This window comes from Mangifera indica, unplaced genomic scaffold, assembly GCF_011075055.1.
Source record: "Mangifera indica cultivar Alphonso unplaced genomic scaffold, CATAS_Mindica_2.1 Un_0037, whole genome shotgun sequence".
Lineage (NCBI taxonomy): Eukaryota > Viridiplantae > Streptophyta > Magnoliopsida > Sapindales > Anacardiaceae > Mangifera > Mangifera indica.
The window spans coordinates 236,685-256,210 of record NW_025401129.1 but is presented as its reverse complement, the minus strand read 5'-3'; the positions used below and the strand labels follow the sequence as shown (position 1 = coordinate 256,210).

General features: G+C 34.9%; 3 protein-coding genes across 4 annotated transcripts; all 3 read left to right on the top strand.

Moving 5' to 3' along the window:
- The first annotated feature begins 2,008 nt into the window (after window positions 1-2,008).
- On the top strand, window positions 2,009-5,481 carry LOC123206450 (putative cyclic nucleotide-gated ion channel 7). The gene is given in 8 exon segments (XM_044623650.1): window positions 2,009-2,067; window positions 2,393-2,978; window positions 3,449-3,658; window positions 3,738-4,045; window positions 4,207-4,274; window positions 4,277-4,317; window positions 4,446-4,682; window positions 4,765-5,481. Coding segments are annotated over 8 exon segments (2,226 nt in total).
- Window positions 5,482-6,771: 1,290 nt separating this feature from the next.
- Window positions 6,772-11,783, top strand: LOC123206464 (TMV resistance protein N-like). Of its 2 annotated transcripts, XM_044623683.1 has the most exons (5): window positions 6,774-7,518; window positions 8,112-9,201; window positions 9,304-9,579; window positions 9,675-10,679; window positions 10,752-11,783. In XM_044623683.1, exons 1-5 carry the CDS (start codon window positions 7,004-7,006, stop codon window positions 11,442-11,444), a joined length of 3,579 nt encoding a protein of 1,192 aa, XP_044479618.1. In that variant the 5' UTR covers window positions 6,774-7,003; the 3' UTR covers window positions 11,445-11,783. The 2 variants fall into 2 exon arrangements, with proteins under 2 accessions (XP_044479617.1, XP_044479618.1); XM_044623682.1 differs by having other exon boundaries at window positions 6,772-7,518; window positions 9,675-11,783.
- Window positions 11,784-13,825: 2,042 nt separating this feature from the next.
- LOC123206465 (TMV resistance protein N-like) lies at window positions 13,826-18,849 on the top strand. The gene is made up of 5 exons (XM_044623684.1): window positions 13,826-14,593; window positions 15,176-16,265; window positions 16,367-16,642; window positions 16,738-17,742; window positions 17,815-18,849. Exons 1-5 carry the CDS (start codon window positions 14,085-14,087, stop codon window positions 18,505-18,507), a joined length of 3,573 nt encoding a protein of 1,190 aa, XP_044479619.1. The 5' UTR covers window positions 13,826-14,084; the 3' UTR covers window positions 18,508-18,849.
- The last annotated feature ends 677 nt before the right edge of the window (window positions 18,850-19,526 follow it).

The window sequence follows — 19,526 nt, the reverse complement described above, 5'->3', positions numbered from 1 at the left end:
GAATCCCACGACCCTTATAACTCATATAAGTAATTGTTCATCTGGAAAACTTGATGCAAATTGTTAGAATAGTGGATACAACAACATTTGATCATATGACAAAGTTTATGGAGAGAATGGTAGACCATAACTAGCGTGATGGAAGTTTGAAAGTGCGAGGGGCAAATGGTGAAACATTCTCGGTTGTAGGAAAAGGGAGAATTTCCTTGTCAAACGTTAAATTGAACTCAATTTGGCATGTCAAAAATTTAAAGTGCATGGTTTTGTTGTTTAGTAGGGTAGCCAAGGATATGAACTGTGTAATGACTTTATTTCCTTTTTATTGTATGTTTTAGGACCAATCTTTGGGGAGGGTGACTGACAGAGTTAAAGAATTGGACGACCCATATTATTACTCAGCAAGTGAATCTCACTTGAGGAGTAAATTACCCACTAAAACCTCTTTTTAAAAATTCTCTAATTTAGATGTGATATATGAGATCCAATAGAAGCATCAAACTTAAATGTTCATCGATTGTTTATCCCATTCATCGATAGTCACATCTAAGTATATTGGGTTTATTTGACGGAGCAAAAAATTCAAAGTCAGCACTATTATCAAAACATTTCTTAAAATGATCTTAAATGTCTTTCAAATACTCATCCATATTTTTCAAAGTGACAATAGACATGAGTATTTGCCACATGACCTTATTGAATAACTAATGATATCTTTCTTCAAAGTCCTTGTGACTATACACCTCCCATACAAAATGGTATCGTTAAAAAAATAATAGTCACTGTTTTGAAACAGTCATTTTTATAAAATTTTCTAATTGTCGATTACTTTCAAAAATCCAACAATTTTGAATCACTCTAAATTATCTCTTAACCAATTACCCTTATGTTCAAATACAAAACTCTCTCCCATAAAAGGATTAGGGTGCATTTCCTATGTCCATAATTGTAATCCCCATCACCATAAGCTTCAACCTAAGGTATTAAAATATTTATTAATAGGGTACTCACCAACCTAACATGAATACAAATGCTATTATCCTTCTACGCACAATTTTTATGTGACTGGATATCTCTTTTTTTAAGGATAAACTCATTATCCCAATACTTCTCTTCAGGGGTAGAAAACAAGTGAAAAGTCACATTCGAACCCTACAATATCATTAGCAATTTCTCTTCCCTTTCCAAGTCAGGAATCCGTCATCACACACCTAATTGATGAGACTGAACATTCATTTTAGCCATCTAAAACCACACCTATTAGGATTGAACCTTCACTTGAGCCACCAGAAATCATACTTGAACCCGAACCAATGATTGATCAAGAGGCAAGATAGATCATAAGAAATATATTATAGTTTACTTAAGATTACGAAGTCAATTCCTAAGCACTGCTAAACGTCCGAATCGGAGATTAGTCCCAAGGACGAACCAATCCTTTAAGTTGACACATTTTTTAATACGATCTACCTTTACTTAATAATATATACCATTTTTTACGCATTCATGGTGCTTTTAAGTTACATAATCATGTAAGTTTGGATGCCTAGAATTCCAATTTACATAAACTGATTAGAAATTTGTTACTATGGATGCTTGATATGGGGAAACTGGAAGTAGAGCTAGCATAATTGCATGTCCGGTTCTTGATTACTAGAAAGAGTAAACAAACAATGATGGTGCTGTTGCTGATGATTTGGACTAACTTACTGCTCGCTAAATTTCTTTTAATACTGTCATGCCTTTTATATCTGTTGAATATCCTTTTGGATAAAATCTTTGATTGCTTGGCTACGTTTGGGAATCCCGGAGTTTTATACTTTGTGGAACACCTGGAGTGCTGCTATGTTTATTGTTCGAATTGCAGCATCTCATTTCTTTTCCTTTCTTTAAGAAGGTGCAGGCAGTTTATTAGCTTCTGTTGTTTCTGCATTCCAGACAGGATTTTCATTTTAAGCTTTTTTGTGACTTTTGTTTTTTAGATAGGCATCTATGTAGTTGATTTTACATAATGTTCGATCTGAGAAACAAGACACAGTACATTGGTGGCCAGAAGGAAACGTTCGTAAGGTATGGATTGTAAATTTACAATTTCGAAGATACTCACACACATTCTTATCTTGAGAAATAATTTCACTGAAGATTGAAATTCATGAACATTAATCAGTAAACCCATTTCAAATAGTTGGTTGATGGAGTATTGTTGTCTTTTAGCTTAGGACTAAACTGCTATTTTTCTTTCTTCCGATTGAATAGTAATGCTAGTAAAGAACAATTTCATGTTTTTATGTTGCATGGTTTCCCTTATCTGTCTCTCCCTCCCTTGTGCTTTTCTTTTATTTTTTGTGAAAGGATGAAGTAAGCATCTAATTTTGGCCTACTTTGGCACCTACAGGTTAGATGATTTGGATTCACCATTATCAAGGTCTTCTGATATGGGTGGAATGAATAAATGTGGATTTAATATAGAGGGCATTCCCCTCGCTGGCCATAGAAAGAAGGCGGCATCAAAATCTTTCAGAATAGGATTTACAAGTGGGCCAAATGAGCTAGTAAAATTTGGTCAAACATTAAGAACAGGAGTAGCCAAAGCTGTGTTCCCAGAGGATCTTAAAGTTTCTGAGAAGAAAATTTATGACCCTCAAGACAGATCCCTCCTCCTATGGAATAGGCTTTTTGTCATATCATGTATTCTTGGAGTATCTATGGATCCTTTGTTCTTCTATCTTCCTGTCTTCAATAAAGATGCACGTTGCCTTGGCATGGATATCGACTTAGCAGTCACAGTGACGACCCTGAGGACAGTAATTGATTCCTTTTACCTTATTCGCATGGGGTTACAGTTTCGAACAGCTTATATTGCACCATCTTCAAGAGTTTTTGGACGAGGTGAACTTGTGATAGATCCTGCACTCATTGCTTCAAGATATTTAAGCCGTTATTTCATTGTCGATCTTCTTTCTGTGCTTCCTCTACCACAGGTTTGAAAACCATGTTTTATTTCTGTGCTTTACTAACAACTTTCATGCTTTCTGTAATATCTAGATGATTAGATTCAATTACTTTGAAGCCCTTTGTACACATTTCAAAAATCTATATGGTATAATCAGAATTAAACCAGGTTTAAAAAATCACACATACCAAGGTTTTCTCCTTGCCTCCAACGGTTTATTTAAGTGGTAATAAATATCTTAAAGTAAGGTTAAAATCTTTAAAACGAAACTCTTAATTTAACTAATTTAATAATTAGAAGATCGATCATTAAATTTAAAATTTAACTTATTTAATATAATTGATTTTATTCTTAGAAAGTGATCGATTTGAATGGGATTTGTCCTTAAAAAAAAAAAAAATTGTTTTCTGCTCTTAACGTGTGGCTATTTTTTTTCTCTCTGTATCAACTTTTATTATGGCTTACTGCAATCCTTTTGATTAAATTTATTATCTGCAGTTCGTGGTTTGGATATTTCTTAATAGAGAAGGGGCAGAAGTACTTACCACAAAAGAGGCATTGCAACATATTATTCTCTTCCAATATATTCCTAGGTTTGTGCGCTTTTTTCCTCTCATTTCGGAGTTGAAGAAGACTGCTGGTGTTTTTGCTGAAAGTGCTTTAGCTGGTGCTGCATATTATCTGCTGTGGTACTTACTTATGAGCCATGTAAGTATCTGCTATGGTGCTTTAGCGATTATGTGTTGACCTAATCTTATTGCTATTTTTGGACGGGATTTTTTCACAGATATTAGGGGCTTTGTGGTACTTACTAGGCATAGAACGTAATATCGCATGCTGGAAAATGGTTTGTCAAAAAAGTGGGAAATGTAAGCACAAATTCTTGTACTGTGGCTACCCCGGATCCAAAGCATTTGACAACTGGAAGAGAATCAGTCAGGCACTGCTTAGTAAGACATGCAATGCCAATCCTGAGACTAAAAAGACTTTCAACTATGGAATCTTCTCGCAGGCTGTTTCAGTTAACCTTTATACTTCTTATGATTTCATCGCTAAATTCTTCTATTGTTTGTGGTGGGGGTTGCAAAATCTGAGGTATATCACTGATTATCTCCACTATATCAACTGAGTATCATTGTTCATCTTCTCTTAAATATGGGTTGTTCTTATATACGAGTAATTAGAATATTTTGCAGACATTTGAGTGCATTATTAAGTTTGTTTATTTAAGCACATTGCCATTTCACTTTCTGCAGTACACTTGGTCAGGGGCTCAAAACCAGTACACATACAGCGGAGGTTCTCTTTTCAATATCCATAGGCATCGGGGACTAATCCTCTTTGCACTTCTGATAGGAAACATGCAAGTAAGTAAAAATCTTTTATCTTTTAGGATCTTCCCAAGTGCTTTCTTGTTTCAGGTGAGTATAAAATTCTTTTGGTTAAATGAGGTGGGAATAAAATTTTCTTCTAGCTCATGGTATAATTGTTGCAGACCTACCTTCAATCTCTTACCGTTCGTCTTGAGGAGATGAGGATCAAACGGCGTGACTCTGAGCAGTGGATGCATCATCGCTGGCTTCCACAAGATCTCAGGGAACGAGTTAGGCGCTATGATCATTTCAAGTGGCTGGAAACACGAGGAGTAGATGAAGAAAGCTTGGTCCAAAGTCTTCCCAAAGACCTTAGGAGGGATATCAAGCGTCATCTCTGTTTGAGTTTGGTGAGACGGGTAAGTCTGCTCGGTATTTTCAACATCCTGATCCAATAGTTCGCCCCTATCTCAAGTACTATATGACGGAATATGCATACAGGTTCCACTGTTTACCAATCTGGATGAGCGGTTACTTGATGCCATATGTGAAAGACTGAAGCCAAGTTTGTGCACAGAGAGAACATGTGTGGTTCGGGAAGGTGACCCAGTTGACGAAATGCTTTTAATCATTCGTGGAGAATTGGAAAGTGTGACCACAGACGGTGGAAGGACTGGTTTTTACAACAGAGGTTTACTAAAGGAAGGAGACTTCTGCGGAGAGGAGCTTCTTACTTGGGCGCTAGACCCTAAGCCATCGACCAACTTACCATCATCTACTCGGACAGTGAGGGCTTTAACCGAAGTAGAGGCTTTTGCCTTAAAAGCTGAAGAGATAAAATTTGTAGCTAGCCAATTTAGGCGCCTGCATAGTCGTCAGGTGCAGCATACGTTCCGCTTCTACTCACAGCAATGGAGAACCTGGGCTGCTTCCTTTATCCAAGCGACATGGCGCCGCCGAAAAGGGAGGAAGACGGCTGCTGAAAGCCATGACAGATATGATACAGCGATGGCACCAGAAGATGAACAAGTAGAATTAATCGAGCAACATGATGAATCTGGAGAGAATCCATCGAGGCTACGCACCACAGTCTTGGCGTCTCGCTTTGCGGCTAATGCTCGTCGACAGAAGCCAAGGCCTTCTAATAATAATACAAGATCCATGGGGTTCATGATGCAGAAGCCCTCAGAGCCTGACTTTAATGCAGATTTAAATTAGTGTGCATATGTATTTGAGATGGTGATACTCAAATATCAATCTAGCTAACATTATTTTCTGTTGAATGAAAGGGAGTTTCTCTCCACTTTTCATTATTCTTCCATGTTTGTAATGTAAAGAAAAACAGAAGTTACAAGCTTTTTTTTTTGAGAAGAAATTAATTAGGGGATTTTATGTAGGTGACAGAAATTTGAATCCAAAATCACTTTTTTAAAATTTTATTAATTTTGTTAATATCTCATTTTTAGAAAATTAGAAGTTCTTTATATTATATTTGTCGTTTTTCACCTCTGAATATAGTATATAATATCTGACTATTTCTTAACGACTTGATTATGACATGTATGGTTATTGGTATTATACGATGCATAATATATTTTATATAACATAATATGATACAAATAGATAATGATACATATCATAATATATATAAAAAAATTGATACGATACATACATATGATCCTTAAAAAAGAAATCAAATAATCATATAAATAGAAAAATAATTTATAACATACATAGTTATCAGTATCATATAGTACATTACATGTTTCATATAATACAATATAATATAGATAAAATATAATATGTATTTTAAAATGCATTGAAAATTGATATAATATAATATGAGCATGATACGATACATAAATATGATCCTTTAAAAAGAAATTAAATAATCATATAAATAGAAAAAATAATTTATAACATACATAGTTATCAGTATTATATAATACATGATATGTTTCATATAATATAATATAATATGAATAAAATATAATATGTATTATAAAATGTATTGCAAAATTGATAAAATATAATATGTGCATCATACAAAACTGTTTATATTAGTTTTTATTAATAAAATTAAAGTTTGACAAGCCAAACTCAATTTGGAGATATTTTTAATTATAAAATTGAGTATTAACTAAATATTTTAATTTATTTTTTTATTACGTTACTTATTTTATATAATAAAATTAATTATAAATTTTGTTTATATTTACGTTTTTGAAACAAGGATAACTCAAAAATAAAATGAAAAGTAATTTTAAAATTTTTTTATTATTTTATTTTAAAAATTAAGTTTATCATACTTCAGACTACATTATACGATAGGAAAAATTATATTTTCCTCGGACGACTGAAGACACTAATGCAGTAGACATGATTTCCAAAGATTTAGAGGCAGACGTTGATCCAGAGGAAGGAAGTACAGTATTCTTAGAGAATAGACAGAGAAAGTGATGCGAAGTTGAATTTGACCTCCCTGCTGCAAACAATGCACTACCCACAAATCACAATGAGCTGTTTTTGACTTTGTGTAGTTGCCATCCAATCCAACCATATTCAATGCATTCACATTCCCTTTGTCCTCTCTGTCTCCAAGTCTACTCGTTCGGCGTTTACTACTCTAGCCTCGAAATTGCCTTCTTATTCATTATTCAAGTTCAATGCCAAACTCTGAAACTAAACACAAGACACGGAACAAGCTAACCGAAGTTTAGTAGAATTTCAAGTTTCAAAAATGGCTCTGAATTACAATGGAGGCGCCTCTTCCTCTTCCTCTTCCACATCTTCTCCTTCACGTCCTTGGTGGAAATATGATGTTTTTGTTAGTTTTAGAGGAGAAGACACTCGCAAAAACTTCACTGATCATTTATGCAGAGCTTTGGACCAAAAGGGTATGATCACTTTTAGAGATGATGTCAAACTTGAGAGGGGCAAGCCCATTGCACCGGAGCTCATTAAAGCCATTGAAGAATCAAGATTTTCTGTTATTGTCTTTTCGAGAAACTATGCGACGTCGTCCTGGTGTTTGGACGAACTTGCGAAGATTGTTGAGTGCATGAAAGAGATGGGGCAAACTGTTGTCCCCGTTTTCTATGATGTGGATCCAAGTGATGTTCGTAAACAGACGGGGAGCTTTGGGGAGGCCTTTCGTAAACATGAAGAAGCTGATTTTGGAGATGAGAAGTTGCAGAAATGGAGAGATGCTTTGGCTGGTGTGGCTAATTTATCTGGTTGGCATTTGCAGGATAGGTACTTTTTTTCTTCTTGATCTATACGAAATTTGTCAATTTCATTAAGAAATTTATATGGGTAATTTGGTTAATTTAACAACTGCAGATTTTGTATGTTAGATTTCGATATTCTTGTTGGTACAGAACGATGTGAATACCCCATTAACAATTTCCATTCATTTCCCCCTGTCTTAAGTTAATAAATTTTCAATCTTTCTTCAACCTCTATTTGTGAATCCAATGCATTTCATCATGTTTACTACAAATCTTGATTTAAAATTGTTGGTTATAGATAAACAATCTGTATTTATGGGTCGATCCAGTATTTTTAAGACATTCTCTTCTGAGATTGCAAGACATCGTCCCCGTGAAATCATAGATTCAAGATTTTGGAATTCAGCACACTGTTGTTAATGATATATCACAACACATTAGAGTATTACTTATATAAGTTGACATTTGTATGTGCATGTTTAATATTGGAGAATATACATATTTAATGCATTCCTTTTTTTTCTTATTTCAATATCAACCTTATGGATTCAAAATTATTTATAGGTAATGAAATATAAAGTATAAACAAAGGCGGTCATGTTTCTATATTCTTTGCAGGCATGAGGCAACATTTATCCAAGAGATTGTTGAAGAAATATGGACTAAGTTGAGGCAGTCATCCTCATATGTTGCTAAGGGCTTGGTTGGAATAGATTCGCGTTTGCAAGAAATAGATTGTTGTTTAGGTATGGGGTTGAATGATGTTCGCATTATAGGGATTTGTGGGATGGGTGGCATTGGTAAAACAACTATTGCTAGGGTCATTTATGACAGCTTTTCCTATAAATTTGATGGTAGCAGCTTTGTCACAAATATTAGAGAGATTTCTGAAAAATTTGGTTCAGTTGCTTTACAAGAGCAACTTCTGTCTCAAACTCTAAGGGAAAAAAATATGAATCTATTGGATATTCAACGAGACATGTATTGTAGGCTGCAAAATAAAAGAGTTCTTATCGTTCTTGATGATGTAAATGAAGTAGAACAGTTAGAAGCATTAGCAGGTGATCGTGAATGGTTTGGTCCTGGAAGTAGAATCATTATAACCACTAGAGATGAGCATCTGCTGATCGCTCATCATGTGGATATAATATACAGGGCCAAGAGTTTAGATTCCAAGGAAGCCCTTCAACTTTTCAGTTTGAAAGCATTTAAGCAAAACCATCCTTTTGAAGATTATATAGCGCTGTCTAGGAGCTTTGTAAGCTATGCTAATGGTCTTCCATTAGCTCTTGTAGTTTTGGGCTCTTATCTCTGTGGTAGAAGTGTAAATGAGTGGAGAAGTGCACTCAAAAAGCTTATAGACATTCCTAACCGGAAAATTTTTGATGTACTCAAAATAAGTTATGATGGCCTGGAGGAAACAGAGAAGAACATTTTCCTTGATATTGCGTGTTTCTTTCATATGATGAGAGTAACCCGAGTGACTGAAATACTAGAGGCCTGTGATTTTTACCCAGAAATCGGACTTCGAGTTCTTGCTGACAAATCTCTCATATCAATTGACGATATAAATGACGGATTATATGTCCACAGTTTGCTAAAAGAAATGGCTCAGGCTATTGTTCACCAAGAATCTCCGAAAGATCCAGGCAGACGCAGTAGGTTATGGCTTTACAACGATATCCATCATGTACTTGAAAAGAAAAAGGTAAGTGACTGTAAAATTATATTGGTAATATGTTATGCCATTATCATTTAAAGAATTTAGCTCCTGTTTTACTTCTCTTTTCCTTGTTCTTGATATTTATAGGGAACGGAGGCAGTTGAGGTCATATTCCAAGTTTCATCTGAATCAAAAGAGATCTCTGTGGACTATGATGCATTTGTAGAGATGACTAATCTGAGGCTGCTTAAAATAAGCAATGTTCGTCTTCCTAAAGGGCTTGAATTTCTTCCCAATGAATTACGGATTCTTCAATGGCATGGATACCCTCAAAAGTCATTGACATCAAGTTTCAAGATTGAGAAACTTGTTGAACTTGATTTGTCACATAGTGGCATTGAAATAATTTGGAAGGATATAGTGGTATGATTATTTCCTTCAGACCTATATTTCACTGAAATATGTTTCGAGTTTCAGGGATGGTGTTCTAATCCTTCCTGTTTTTGTGTCTCTGATAGCATCTAGATGCATTGAAAATCTTCAAACTAAGTCACTCAAGAAAGCTGACCAAAACTCCAGATTTCAGAGGAGTTCCAAATCTTGAGAGGATTATTCTTGAAGGTTGTACGAATTTATATGAGCTTCATCCTTCTATCGGTGACCTTAAAAAACTTTGTGTATTAAATCTGAAGGACTGCAGAAACCTGCCGAGTCTTCCAAGAGTAATCTCTGGATGGAGGTCTCTTAAAGTTCTTTTGCTTCTTGGCTGCACAAAAATTGAGAAATTACCGGAGAACTTGGAGGATTTTCAATGTTTGGAAGAGCTTGATGCTGGTAAAACTTCTATTACAGAGGCACCTTCATCCATTTTAAGTTTAAAGAACCTTAAAAGGCTGTCATTTAAAGGATGCAAGGGACAATTTCGCTCACATAGGAACTGGTTCAGGTGCCTGTTGCCAGCAATAGGCCCAAGCTCCATGAGTTTTTCATTTCCTTCCCTGGTGGGGTTATTGTCGTTGACTGAACTTGATTTAAGTTACTGTAATCTCTTTGAAGATAGCATCCCAAGTGGTCTTGGCCAGTTAAGTGCATTGAATAAATTAAATCTAAGTGGGAACAAATTTGTTAGCTTACCTGCCGGCATTAATCAACTTTATAAGCTGCAAACTCTCAAATTGGCAGATTGCCAGAATCTTCAAGCTCTGACAGAACTTCCGGCAAGCATTCAAAATCTAAGCACATATAACTGCCCATCACTGGAAAACTTGAGTGGTCCCTTGAGGTTAAGTTTGTCAAAATTTCGGGAATTCTCCCTTCAAAATTGTTTCAGATTGCTTGAGAATCAAGGTGGTGACAATGTGGCAGTTTCACTGCTAAAACATCATCTTTTCTTGACAGCAAGTATCAGGATTATAAGGGTCACATCCATGACGCTCAATCTTTTGGAGAACCAAGAAAGCAACGATCCACACACTGCAATTATGGTCAGTTCAATCTGCACATTGTTGAGTAATCTGTATCAGGTATCTTTCATCCACTCTTTCTTTCTATTAATTTCTTTTCCTCTTTTTAACACCATGATTTTAATGATACAGGAACTTCCTGACATCCCTTCTGTCATGCCAAGATTAGTTGTTTTTTTGCCAGCTAATGGAATTCCAGATTGGTTCAGATTCCAGACTAAGAGCACTTCATTAGCCATTCAGCTGCCTCCAAATTGGTACAATGATTATTCATTCTTAGGATTGGCTATCTGTGCTAGTTTAGAAGTACAAGAGCATCCTGGACTGGAACAAAGAAACGATGCCCAATGGCTTCCACCAGTTTTGCGGTGTATTTCAACTCCTTCAGGATGTGATTTCAAGTGTAAATTTTATTTGTTTTCTACCAAGAGAAGGTGCTTAATTTTGGGCAAAGAGGCTCTCTTGAATGGCGACAAAATGGCTCTATCAAATCATCTGTGGCTTTTCTTTATACCATTTGATGAATACTTCCAAAAGAGGAAATGGAGTCATGTTGAGGCTTACTTTAGACTTGAAGGTTCAGGTCTTGAGTTCAAAAAGTGTGGGGTTCGCTTTGTATACCTAAAAGATGTAGAATTTATTCAATCAGTGTTTCAAGGCCTAAATGAAGCTCAGTTGGAAGACTTTACCATGCTACTTAACCATTTTGTACAAGCAGTAGCTAGTGGAAATGGAAGTAACTCTGTTGATGAGGATAAAGATGGTACTGAGATTAAAGAATATTCAGTTGATTCTATTGTTGAACTGAAGACATGCAACAGCTAAGAACAAAATGCAGGTACCTTTATTTTTTCTCTGGTTTGATTATTTGACTTCGGACATAGTTGATAGATCATCCAATGAGACACCCGTGTAGTTCTGGCATATTTAGCCTCTTTCAAAGTTTCCTGTGGCCATGTCAAGGATGTGTTGTATATCTATTCTCATGCACAACTGCATAATAAACAATAAGACCACTGTAATATTTCCAGGAGACTTGGTTTTCATTTCTTTGTAAGGTATTTGATACTATACACTTCAATATTTCACTGTGTACGGCTTAATTGTTCCTTTTTCTTGTAGTTTTGGTTTGAACAACAGTTTAAACAAGAACATCTTCAGAGCTTCCTTGGTGGTTGTAGAGATTCATGTAGTGCCGGGGCCAACATTATTCGTAGTCAATGTTTAGCAACTTTTAATTGCATTTATAATCTCTTTTCTCTTAAGATACTAAATTGAAGATTGCTTGATATGCTATGAACAAAGTTTCTTCATCGATAGCCACGCCCATTAGTGATCTCATGGTTCTATTGAGGCTGAAATTGTTACATTAAACTGATTCCTGTCTCTGTGGCCAAGCTGAGCTATAATGGGAATTGGTAGCATGTTCTTATCCCCTCGAATACTTCTTCAGCCTTGCCTTGATAGATTTCACCCTTCTGGATGCAGCATCAAGAACAACAGAAGTACTGCCATCAAAATTTTAGTAGCTGTAAATGTTCTTTGGATGACTATGAACTTTGTGTGCGAAAGTGGGATCTCAATGTCATAACATAAAATCAGCAGCAGAATAGGCTTAAAATACAAAAATTTGAGATTAAAAAAGGGCCAAAGAACTTATTCCCACGGAAGGTTTGGTGGAATGAAAAAGACATACCCTCAAAATTTCCAAAACTCAAATACCTATTCAAGGTTTAGTCTATTTTCATTTACCTGAAAATTTTCTATTAGGATAAAAGGTAAAATCGTCATTTCACCAGTAATATTAAAATAAATAAAATTGTCTCATTCTCTCCTATTTGTTTGGAAAACTAATAATTTTTTTTAAGATTAAATTTTAAAAAATTCATTTTTTCTTTTAGGGTTTGAAAAACAAATTCGGCTAACTAATCTAGTGAATGGTGGTGTTCCCCAACGGGTCTTTCTCCTGATGCTCATTGACAGAAGCCAAGGCCTTCTAATAATAATACAAGATCCATGGGGTTGATGATGCAGAAGCCCTCAGAGCCTGACTTTAATGGAGATTTAAATTAGTGTGTATATGTATTTGAGATGGTGATACTCAAATATCAATCTAGCTAACATTATTTTCTGTTGAATGAAAGGGAGTTTCTCTCCACTTTTCATTATTCTTCCATGTTTGCAGTGTAAAGAAAAACAAAAGTTACAAGCTTTTTTTGGAAGAAATTAATTAGGGGATTTTATGTGGGTGACAGAAATTGGAATCGAAAATCTCTTTTAAAAAATTTTAATGTTTTATTAATTCTGTTAACTTTTTATTTTTAGAAAATTAGAAGATTTTTATGTTATATTTGTTGTTTTTCACACTTCAATAAAGTATATAATATCCAACTTATCTCTTAATGACTTGATTATGACATGTATAGTTATTAGTATTGTACTATACATAATATATTTTATATAATACAATATAATATAGGTAAAAAATAATATATATTATAGAATATATTAAAAATTGATGCGATATATAAATATAATCCTTAAAAAAGAAATCAAATAATCATATAAAGAGAAAAAAATTTTATGATATATATAGTTATCAATATCATATAATACATAATAAATTTTGAACAATATAATACAATACAGATAAAAAATGATATGTATTTTAAGACATATTAAACATTAATATAATACAATATATATATATATATATATATAGAGTACATTACAGTTTGTATTGGTTTTTAATAAAAAAATTAAAAATACAAATTGGTACACGATTTTAAAATAAATTTGACAAGTCAAACTCAATTTAGATATATTTTTTTATTCTACAATTGAGTATTAACTAAATATTATTTATTTATTTATTTATTATGTTATTTATTTTATATAATAAAATTAATTATAACTTTTGTTTATAGTTACATTTACATTTTTGAGACATTGATAACTCAAAAATAAAATGAAAAGTAAAATTTTAATTTAATTTTAAAATTTTTTTATTATTTTATTTTAAAAAGAAAGTTTATCATACTTTACACTACAATGTACAACAGGAAAAATTATATTTTCCTTGCACGACTGTAAACACTAATACAGCAGACATGATTTCCAAAGATTTATAGGCAGACGTTGATCCAGAGGGAGGAAGTACAGTATTCTTCAGAGAATTGACAGGGAAGGTGATGCGAAGTTGGATCTGACGCGCCCGCTGCAAACGATGCACTGCCCACATATCACAATGAGCTGTTTTTGACTTTGTGCAGTGGCCATCCAACCATATTCAATGCATTCACATTCCCTTTGTCCTCTCTGTCCAAGTCTACTCTTTCAGCGTTTACAAGTCTACCCTCAAAATTGCCTTCTTATTCATTTTTCAAATTCAATGCCAGACTCTGAAACAAAACACAAGACACGTAACAAGCTAACCTAAGTTTAGTAGAATTTCAAGTTTCAAAAATGGCTCTGAACTACAATGGAGGCGCCTCTTCGTCTTCGTCATCTTCTCCTTCACGTCCTTGGTGGAAATATGATGTTTTTGTTAGTTTTAGAGGAGAAGACACTCGCAAAAACTTCACTGATCATTTATGCAGAGCTTTGGACCAAAAGGGTATGATCATTTTTAGAGATGATGTCAAACTTGAGAGGGGCAAGCCCATTGCACCGGAGCTCATTAAAGCCATTGAAGAATCAAGATTTTCTGTTATTGTCTTTTCGAGAAACTATGCGACGTCGTCCTGGTGTTTGGACGAACTTGCGAAGATTGTTGAGTGCATGAAAGAGATGGGGCAAACTGTTGTCCCCGTTTTCTATGATGTGGATCCAAGTGATGTTCGTAAACAGACGGGGAGCTTTGGGGAGGCCTTTCATAAACATGAAGAAGCTGATTTTGGAGATGAGAGGTTGCAGAAGTGGAGACATGCTTTGACTGATGTGGCTAATTTATCTGGGTGGCATTTGCAGGATAGGTATTTTTTTTCTTCTTGATCTATACGAAAATTGTCAATTTCATTAGGAAATTTATATGAGTAATTTGGTTAATTTAACAACTGCAGATTTTTTATGTTAGATTTCGATATTCTTGTTGGTACAGAACGATGTGAATACCCCAATAACAATTTCCATTCGTTTCCCCCTTGTCTTAATAAGTTTTCAATCTTTCCTCAACCTCTATTTGTGAATCCAATGCATTTCATCATGTTTACTAAAAATCTTGATTTAAAATTGTTGGTTATAAATAAACAATCTATATTTATGGGTTGATCCAGTATTTTTAAGACATTCTCATCTGAAATTGCGAGACACCGTGAAATCATAGATTCAAGATCTTGGAATTCAGCACACTTTTGTTAATGATATATCACAACACACTAGAGTATTACTTATATAAGTTGGCATTTGTATGTGCATGTTTAATATTGAAGAATATACATATTTAATGCATTCTTTTTGTTCTTATTTCAATATCAACCTTATGGATTCAAAATTATTTTTAGGGAATGAAATATAAAGTATAAATAAAGGTGGTCATGTTTCTATACTCTTTGCAGGCATGAGGCAACATTTATCCAAGAGATCGTTGAAGAAATATGGACTAAGTTGAGGCAGTCATTCTCATATGTTGCTAAGGGGTTGGTTGGAATAGATTCGCGTTTGCAAGAAATAGATTGTTGTTTAGGTATGGGGTTGAATGATGTTCGCATTATAGGGATTTGTGGGATGGGTGGCATTGGTAAAACAACTATTGCTAAGGTCATTTATGAGAGCATTTCCTATAAATTTGAAGGTAGCAGCTTTGTCACAAATATTAGAGAGATTTCTGAAAAATTTGGTTCAGTTGCTTTACAAGAGCAACTTCTGTCTCAAACTCTAAGGGAAAAAAATATGAATCTATTGGACATTCAACGAGGCATGTATTGTAGGCTGCAAAATAAAAGAGTTCTTATCGTTCTTGATGATGTAAATGAAGTAGAACAGTTAGAAGCATTAGCAGGTGATCGTGAATGGTTTGGTCCTGGAAGTAGAATCATTATAACCACTAGAGATAAGCATCTGCTGATCGCTCATCATGTGGATATAATATACAGGGCCAAGAGTTTAGATTCCAAGGAAGCCCTTCAACTTTTTAGTTTGAAAGCATTTAAGCAAAACCATCCTTTTGAAGAATATATAGCGCTGTCTAGGAGCATTGTAAGCTATGCTAACGGTCTTCCATTAGCTCTTGTAGTTTTGGGCTCTTATCTCTGTGGTAGAAGTGTAAATGAGTGGAGAAGCGCACTCAAAAAGCTTATAGAAATTCCTAACCGGAAAATTTTTGATGTACTCAAAATAAGTTATGATGTCCTAGAGGAAACAGAGAAGAACATTTTCCTTGATATTGCGTGTTTCTTTCATATGAGGAGAGTAACTCGAGTGACTGAAATACTAGAGGCCTGTGATTTTTACCCAGAAATCGGACTTCGAGTTCTTGCTGACAAATCTCTCATATCAATTGACGATATAAATGATAGATTATATGTCCACAGTTTGCTAATAGAAATGGCTCGGGCTATTGTTCACCAAGAATCTCCGAAAGATCCAGGCAGACGCAGTAGGTTATGGCTTTACAACGATATTCATCATGTACTTGAAAAGAAAAAGGTAAGTGACTGTAAAATTATATTGGTAATATTTTATGCTATTATCATTTAAGGATTTAGCTTCTGTTTTACTTCTCTTTTCCTTGTTCTTGATATTTATAGGGAACGGAAGCAGTTGAGGTCATATTCCGAGATTCATCTGAATCAAAAGAGATATCTGTGGACAATGATGCATTTGTAGGGATGGAAAATCTGAGGCTGCTTAAAATAAGCAATGTTTGTCTTCCTAAAGGGCTTGAATTTCTTCCCAATGAATTACGGATTCTTAAATGGCATGGATACCCTCTAAAGTCATTGACATCAAGTTTCAAAGCTGAGAAACTTGTTGAACTTGATCTTTCACATAGTGGCATTGAAATAATTTGGAAGGATATAGTGGTATGATTATTTCCTTCAGACCTATATTTCACTGAAATATGTTTCGAGTTTCAGGGATGATGTTCTAATCCTTCCTGTCTTTGTGTCTCTGATAGCATCTAGATGCATTGAAAATCTTCAAACTAAGTCACTCAAGAAAGCTGACCAAAACTCCAGATTTCAGAGGAGTTCCAAATCTTGAGAGGATTATTCTTGAAGGTTGTACGAATTTATATGAGCTTCATCCTTCTATCGGTGACCTCAAAAAACTTTGTGCATTAAATCTGAAGGACTGCAAAAACCTGCCGAGTCTTCCAAGATTAATCTCTGGATGGAGATCTCTTAAAGTTCTTTTGCTCCTTGGCTGCACAAAAATTGACAAATTACCAGAGAACTTGGAGGATTTTCAATGTTTGGAAGAGCTTGATGCTGGTAAAACTTCTATTACAGAGACACCTTCATCCATTGTAAGTTTAAAGAACCTTAAAAGGCTGTCGTTTAAAGGATGCAAGGGGCAAGTTCGCTCACATTGGAACTGGTTCAGGTGCCTGTTGCCAGCAATAGGCCCAAGCTCCATGAGTTTTTCATTTCCTTCCGTGGGAGGGTTATTGTCGTTGACCGAACTTGATTTAAGTTACTGTAATCTCTTTAAAGATAGCATCCCAAGTGGTCTTGGCCAGTTAAGTGCATTGAAGAAATTAAATCTAAGTGGGAACAATTTTGTTAGCTTACCTGCTGGCATTAATCAACTTTATAAGCTGCAAACTCTCAAATTGGCAGATTGCCAGAATCTTCAAGCTCTGACAGAACTTCCGTCAAGCATCGAAAATCTAAGCACATATAACTGCCCATCATTGGAAAACTTGAGTGGTCCCTTGAGATTAAGTTTGTCAAATTTTCGGGAATTCTCCCTTCAAAATTGTTTCAGATTGCTTGAGAATCAAGGTGGTGACAATGTGGCAATTTCACTGCTAAAACATCATCTTTTCTTGATAGCAAGTATCAGGATTATAAGGGTCGCATCCATGTTGCTCAATCTTTTGGAGAACCAAGAAAGCAATGATCCACACACTGCAATTATGGTCAGTTCAATCTGCACATTGTTGAGTAATCTGTATCAGGTATCTTTCATCCACTCTTTCTTTCTATTAATTTCTTTTCCTCTTTTTAACACCATGATTTTAATGATACAGGAACTTCCTGACATCCCTTCTGCCATGCCGAGATTAGTTGTTTTTTTACCGGCTAATGGAATACCAGATTGGTTCGGATTCCAGACTAGGGGCACTTCATTATCCATTCAGCTACCTCCAAATTGGTACAATGATTATTCATTCTTAGGATTGGCTATCTGTGCTACTTTAGAAGTACAAGAGCATCCAGGGCTGGAAAAAAGAGACGATGCCCAATGGCTTCCACCAGTTTTGCAGTATATTTCAAGTCCTTCAGGATGTGATTACAAGTGTAAATTTTATTTGTTTTCTGCCGAGAGAAGGTGCTTAATTTTGGGCAAGGAGGCTCTCTTGAATGGAGACAAAATGGCTCTATCAAATCATCTGTGGCTTTTCTTTATAACATTTGATGAATACTTCCAAAAGAGGAAATGGAGTCATGTTGAGGCTTACTTTAGACTTGAAGGTTCAGGTCTTGAGTTCAAAAAGTGTGGGGTTCGCTTTGTATACCTAAAAGATGTAGAATTTATTCAATCAGTGTTTCAAGGCCTAAATGAAGCTCAGTTGGAAGACTTTACCATGCTACTTAACCATTTTGTACAAGCAGTAGCTAGTGGAAATGGAAGTAACTCTGTTGATGAGGATAAAGATGGTACTGAGATTAAGGAATATTCAGTTGATTCTATTGTTGAACTGAAGACATGCAACAGCTAAGAACAAAATGCAGGTACCTCTATTTTTTCTCTGGTTTGATTATTTGACTTCGGACATAGTTGATAGATCATCCAATGAGACACCCGTGTAGTTCTGGCATATTTAGCCTCTTTCAAAGTTTCCTGTGGCCATGTCAAAGATGTGTTGTATATCTATTCTCATGCACAACTGCATAATAAACAATAAGACCACTGTACTATTTCCAGGAGACTTGGTTTTCATTTCTTTGTAAGGCATTTGATACTAGACACTTCAATATTTCAGTGTTTACGGCTTAATTGTTCCTTTTTCTTGTAGTTTTGGTTTGAACAACAGTTTAAACAAGAACATCTTCAGAGCTTCCTTAGTGCTTGTAGAGATTCATGTAGTGCCAGGGCCAACATTATTCTTAGTCAATGTTTAGCAACCTTTAATTGCATTTATAATCTCTTTTCTTTTAAGATACTAAATTGAAGATTGCTTGACATGCTATGAACCAAGTTTCTTCATCTATAGCCACGCCCATTAGTGATCTCATGGTTCTATTGAGGCTGAAATTGTTAAATTAAACTGATCCCTGTCTCTGTGGCCAAGCTGAGCTATCATGTGAATTGGTGACATGTTCTTATCCCCTCGAATACTTTTTCAGCCTTGCCTTGGTAGATTTCACCCTTCTGGATGCAGCATCAAGAACAACAGAAGTACTGCCATCAAAATTTTACTAGCTGTAAATGTTCTTTGGATGACTTATGAACTTTGTGTGTGAAAGTGGGATCTCAATGTCATAACATAAAATCAGCAGCAGAATAGGCTTAAAATACAAAAATTTGCGATAAAAAAAAAGTCAAAGGACTTATTCCCATCTAAGGTTTGGTGTAAAGACAAATATATACTATCTTTCAGAAACTCAAATACTTACTTAAGGTTTAGTCTATTGTCACTTATCCAAAATTTTTTTATTAGAAATAAAGGTAAAATCGTCATTTCACTAGTGATATTAGCATGAATAAAATTATATTTTATTTTCTCTTCTTAGTTTA

Excerpts from the sequence above, each read along its gene's own strand:
- LOC123206464 (XM_044623682.1), top strand. The coding sequence starts at position 7,004 with ATGGCTCTGAATTACAATGGAGGCGCCTCTTCCTCTTCCTCTTCCACA. Across the intron at positions 9,202-9,303 it reads ATGTACTTGAAAAGAAAAAG|GGAACGGAGGCAGTTGAGGT; the intron begins GTAAGTGACTGT and ends TGATATTTATAG. Across the intron at positions 9,580-9,674 it reads TAATTTGGAAGGATATAGTG|CATCTAGATGCATTGAAAAT; the intron begins GTATGATTATTT and ends TGTCTCTGATAG.
- LOC123206465 (XM_044623684.1), top strand. The coding sequence starts at position 14,085 with ATGGCTCTGAACTACAATGGAGGCGCCTCTTCGTCTTCGTCATCTTCT. Across the intron at positions 16,643-16,737 it reads TAATTTGGAAGGATATAGTG|CATCTAGATGCATTGAAAAT; the intron begins GTATGATTATTT and ends TGTCTCTGATAG. Across the intron at positions 17,743-17,814 it reads TGTTGAGTAATCTGTATCAG|GAACTTCCTGACATCCCTTC; the intron begins GTATCTTTCATC and ends TTAATGATACAG.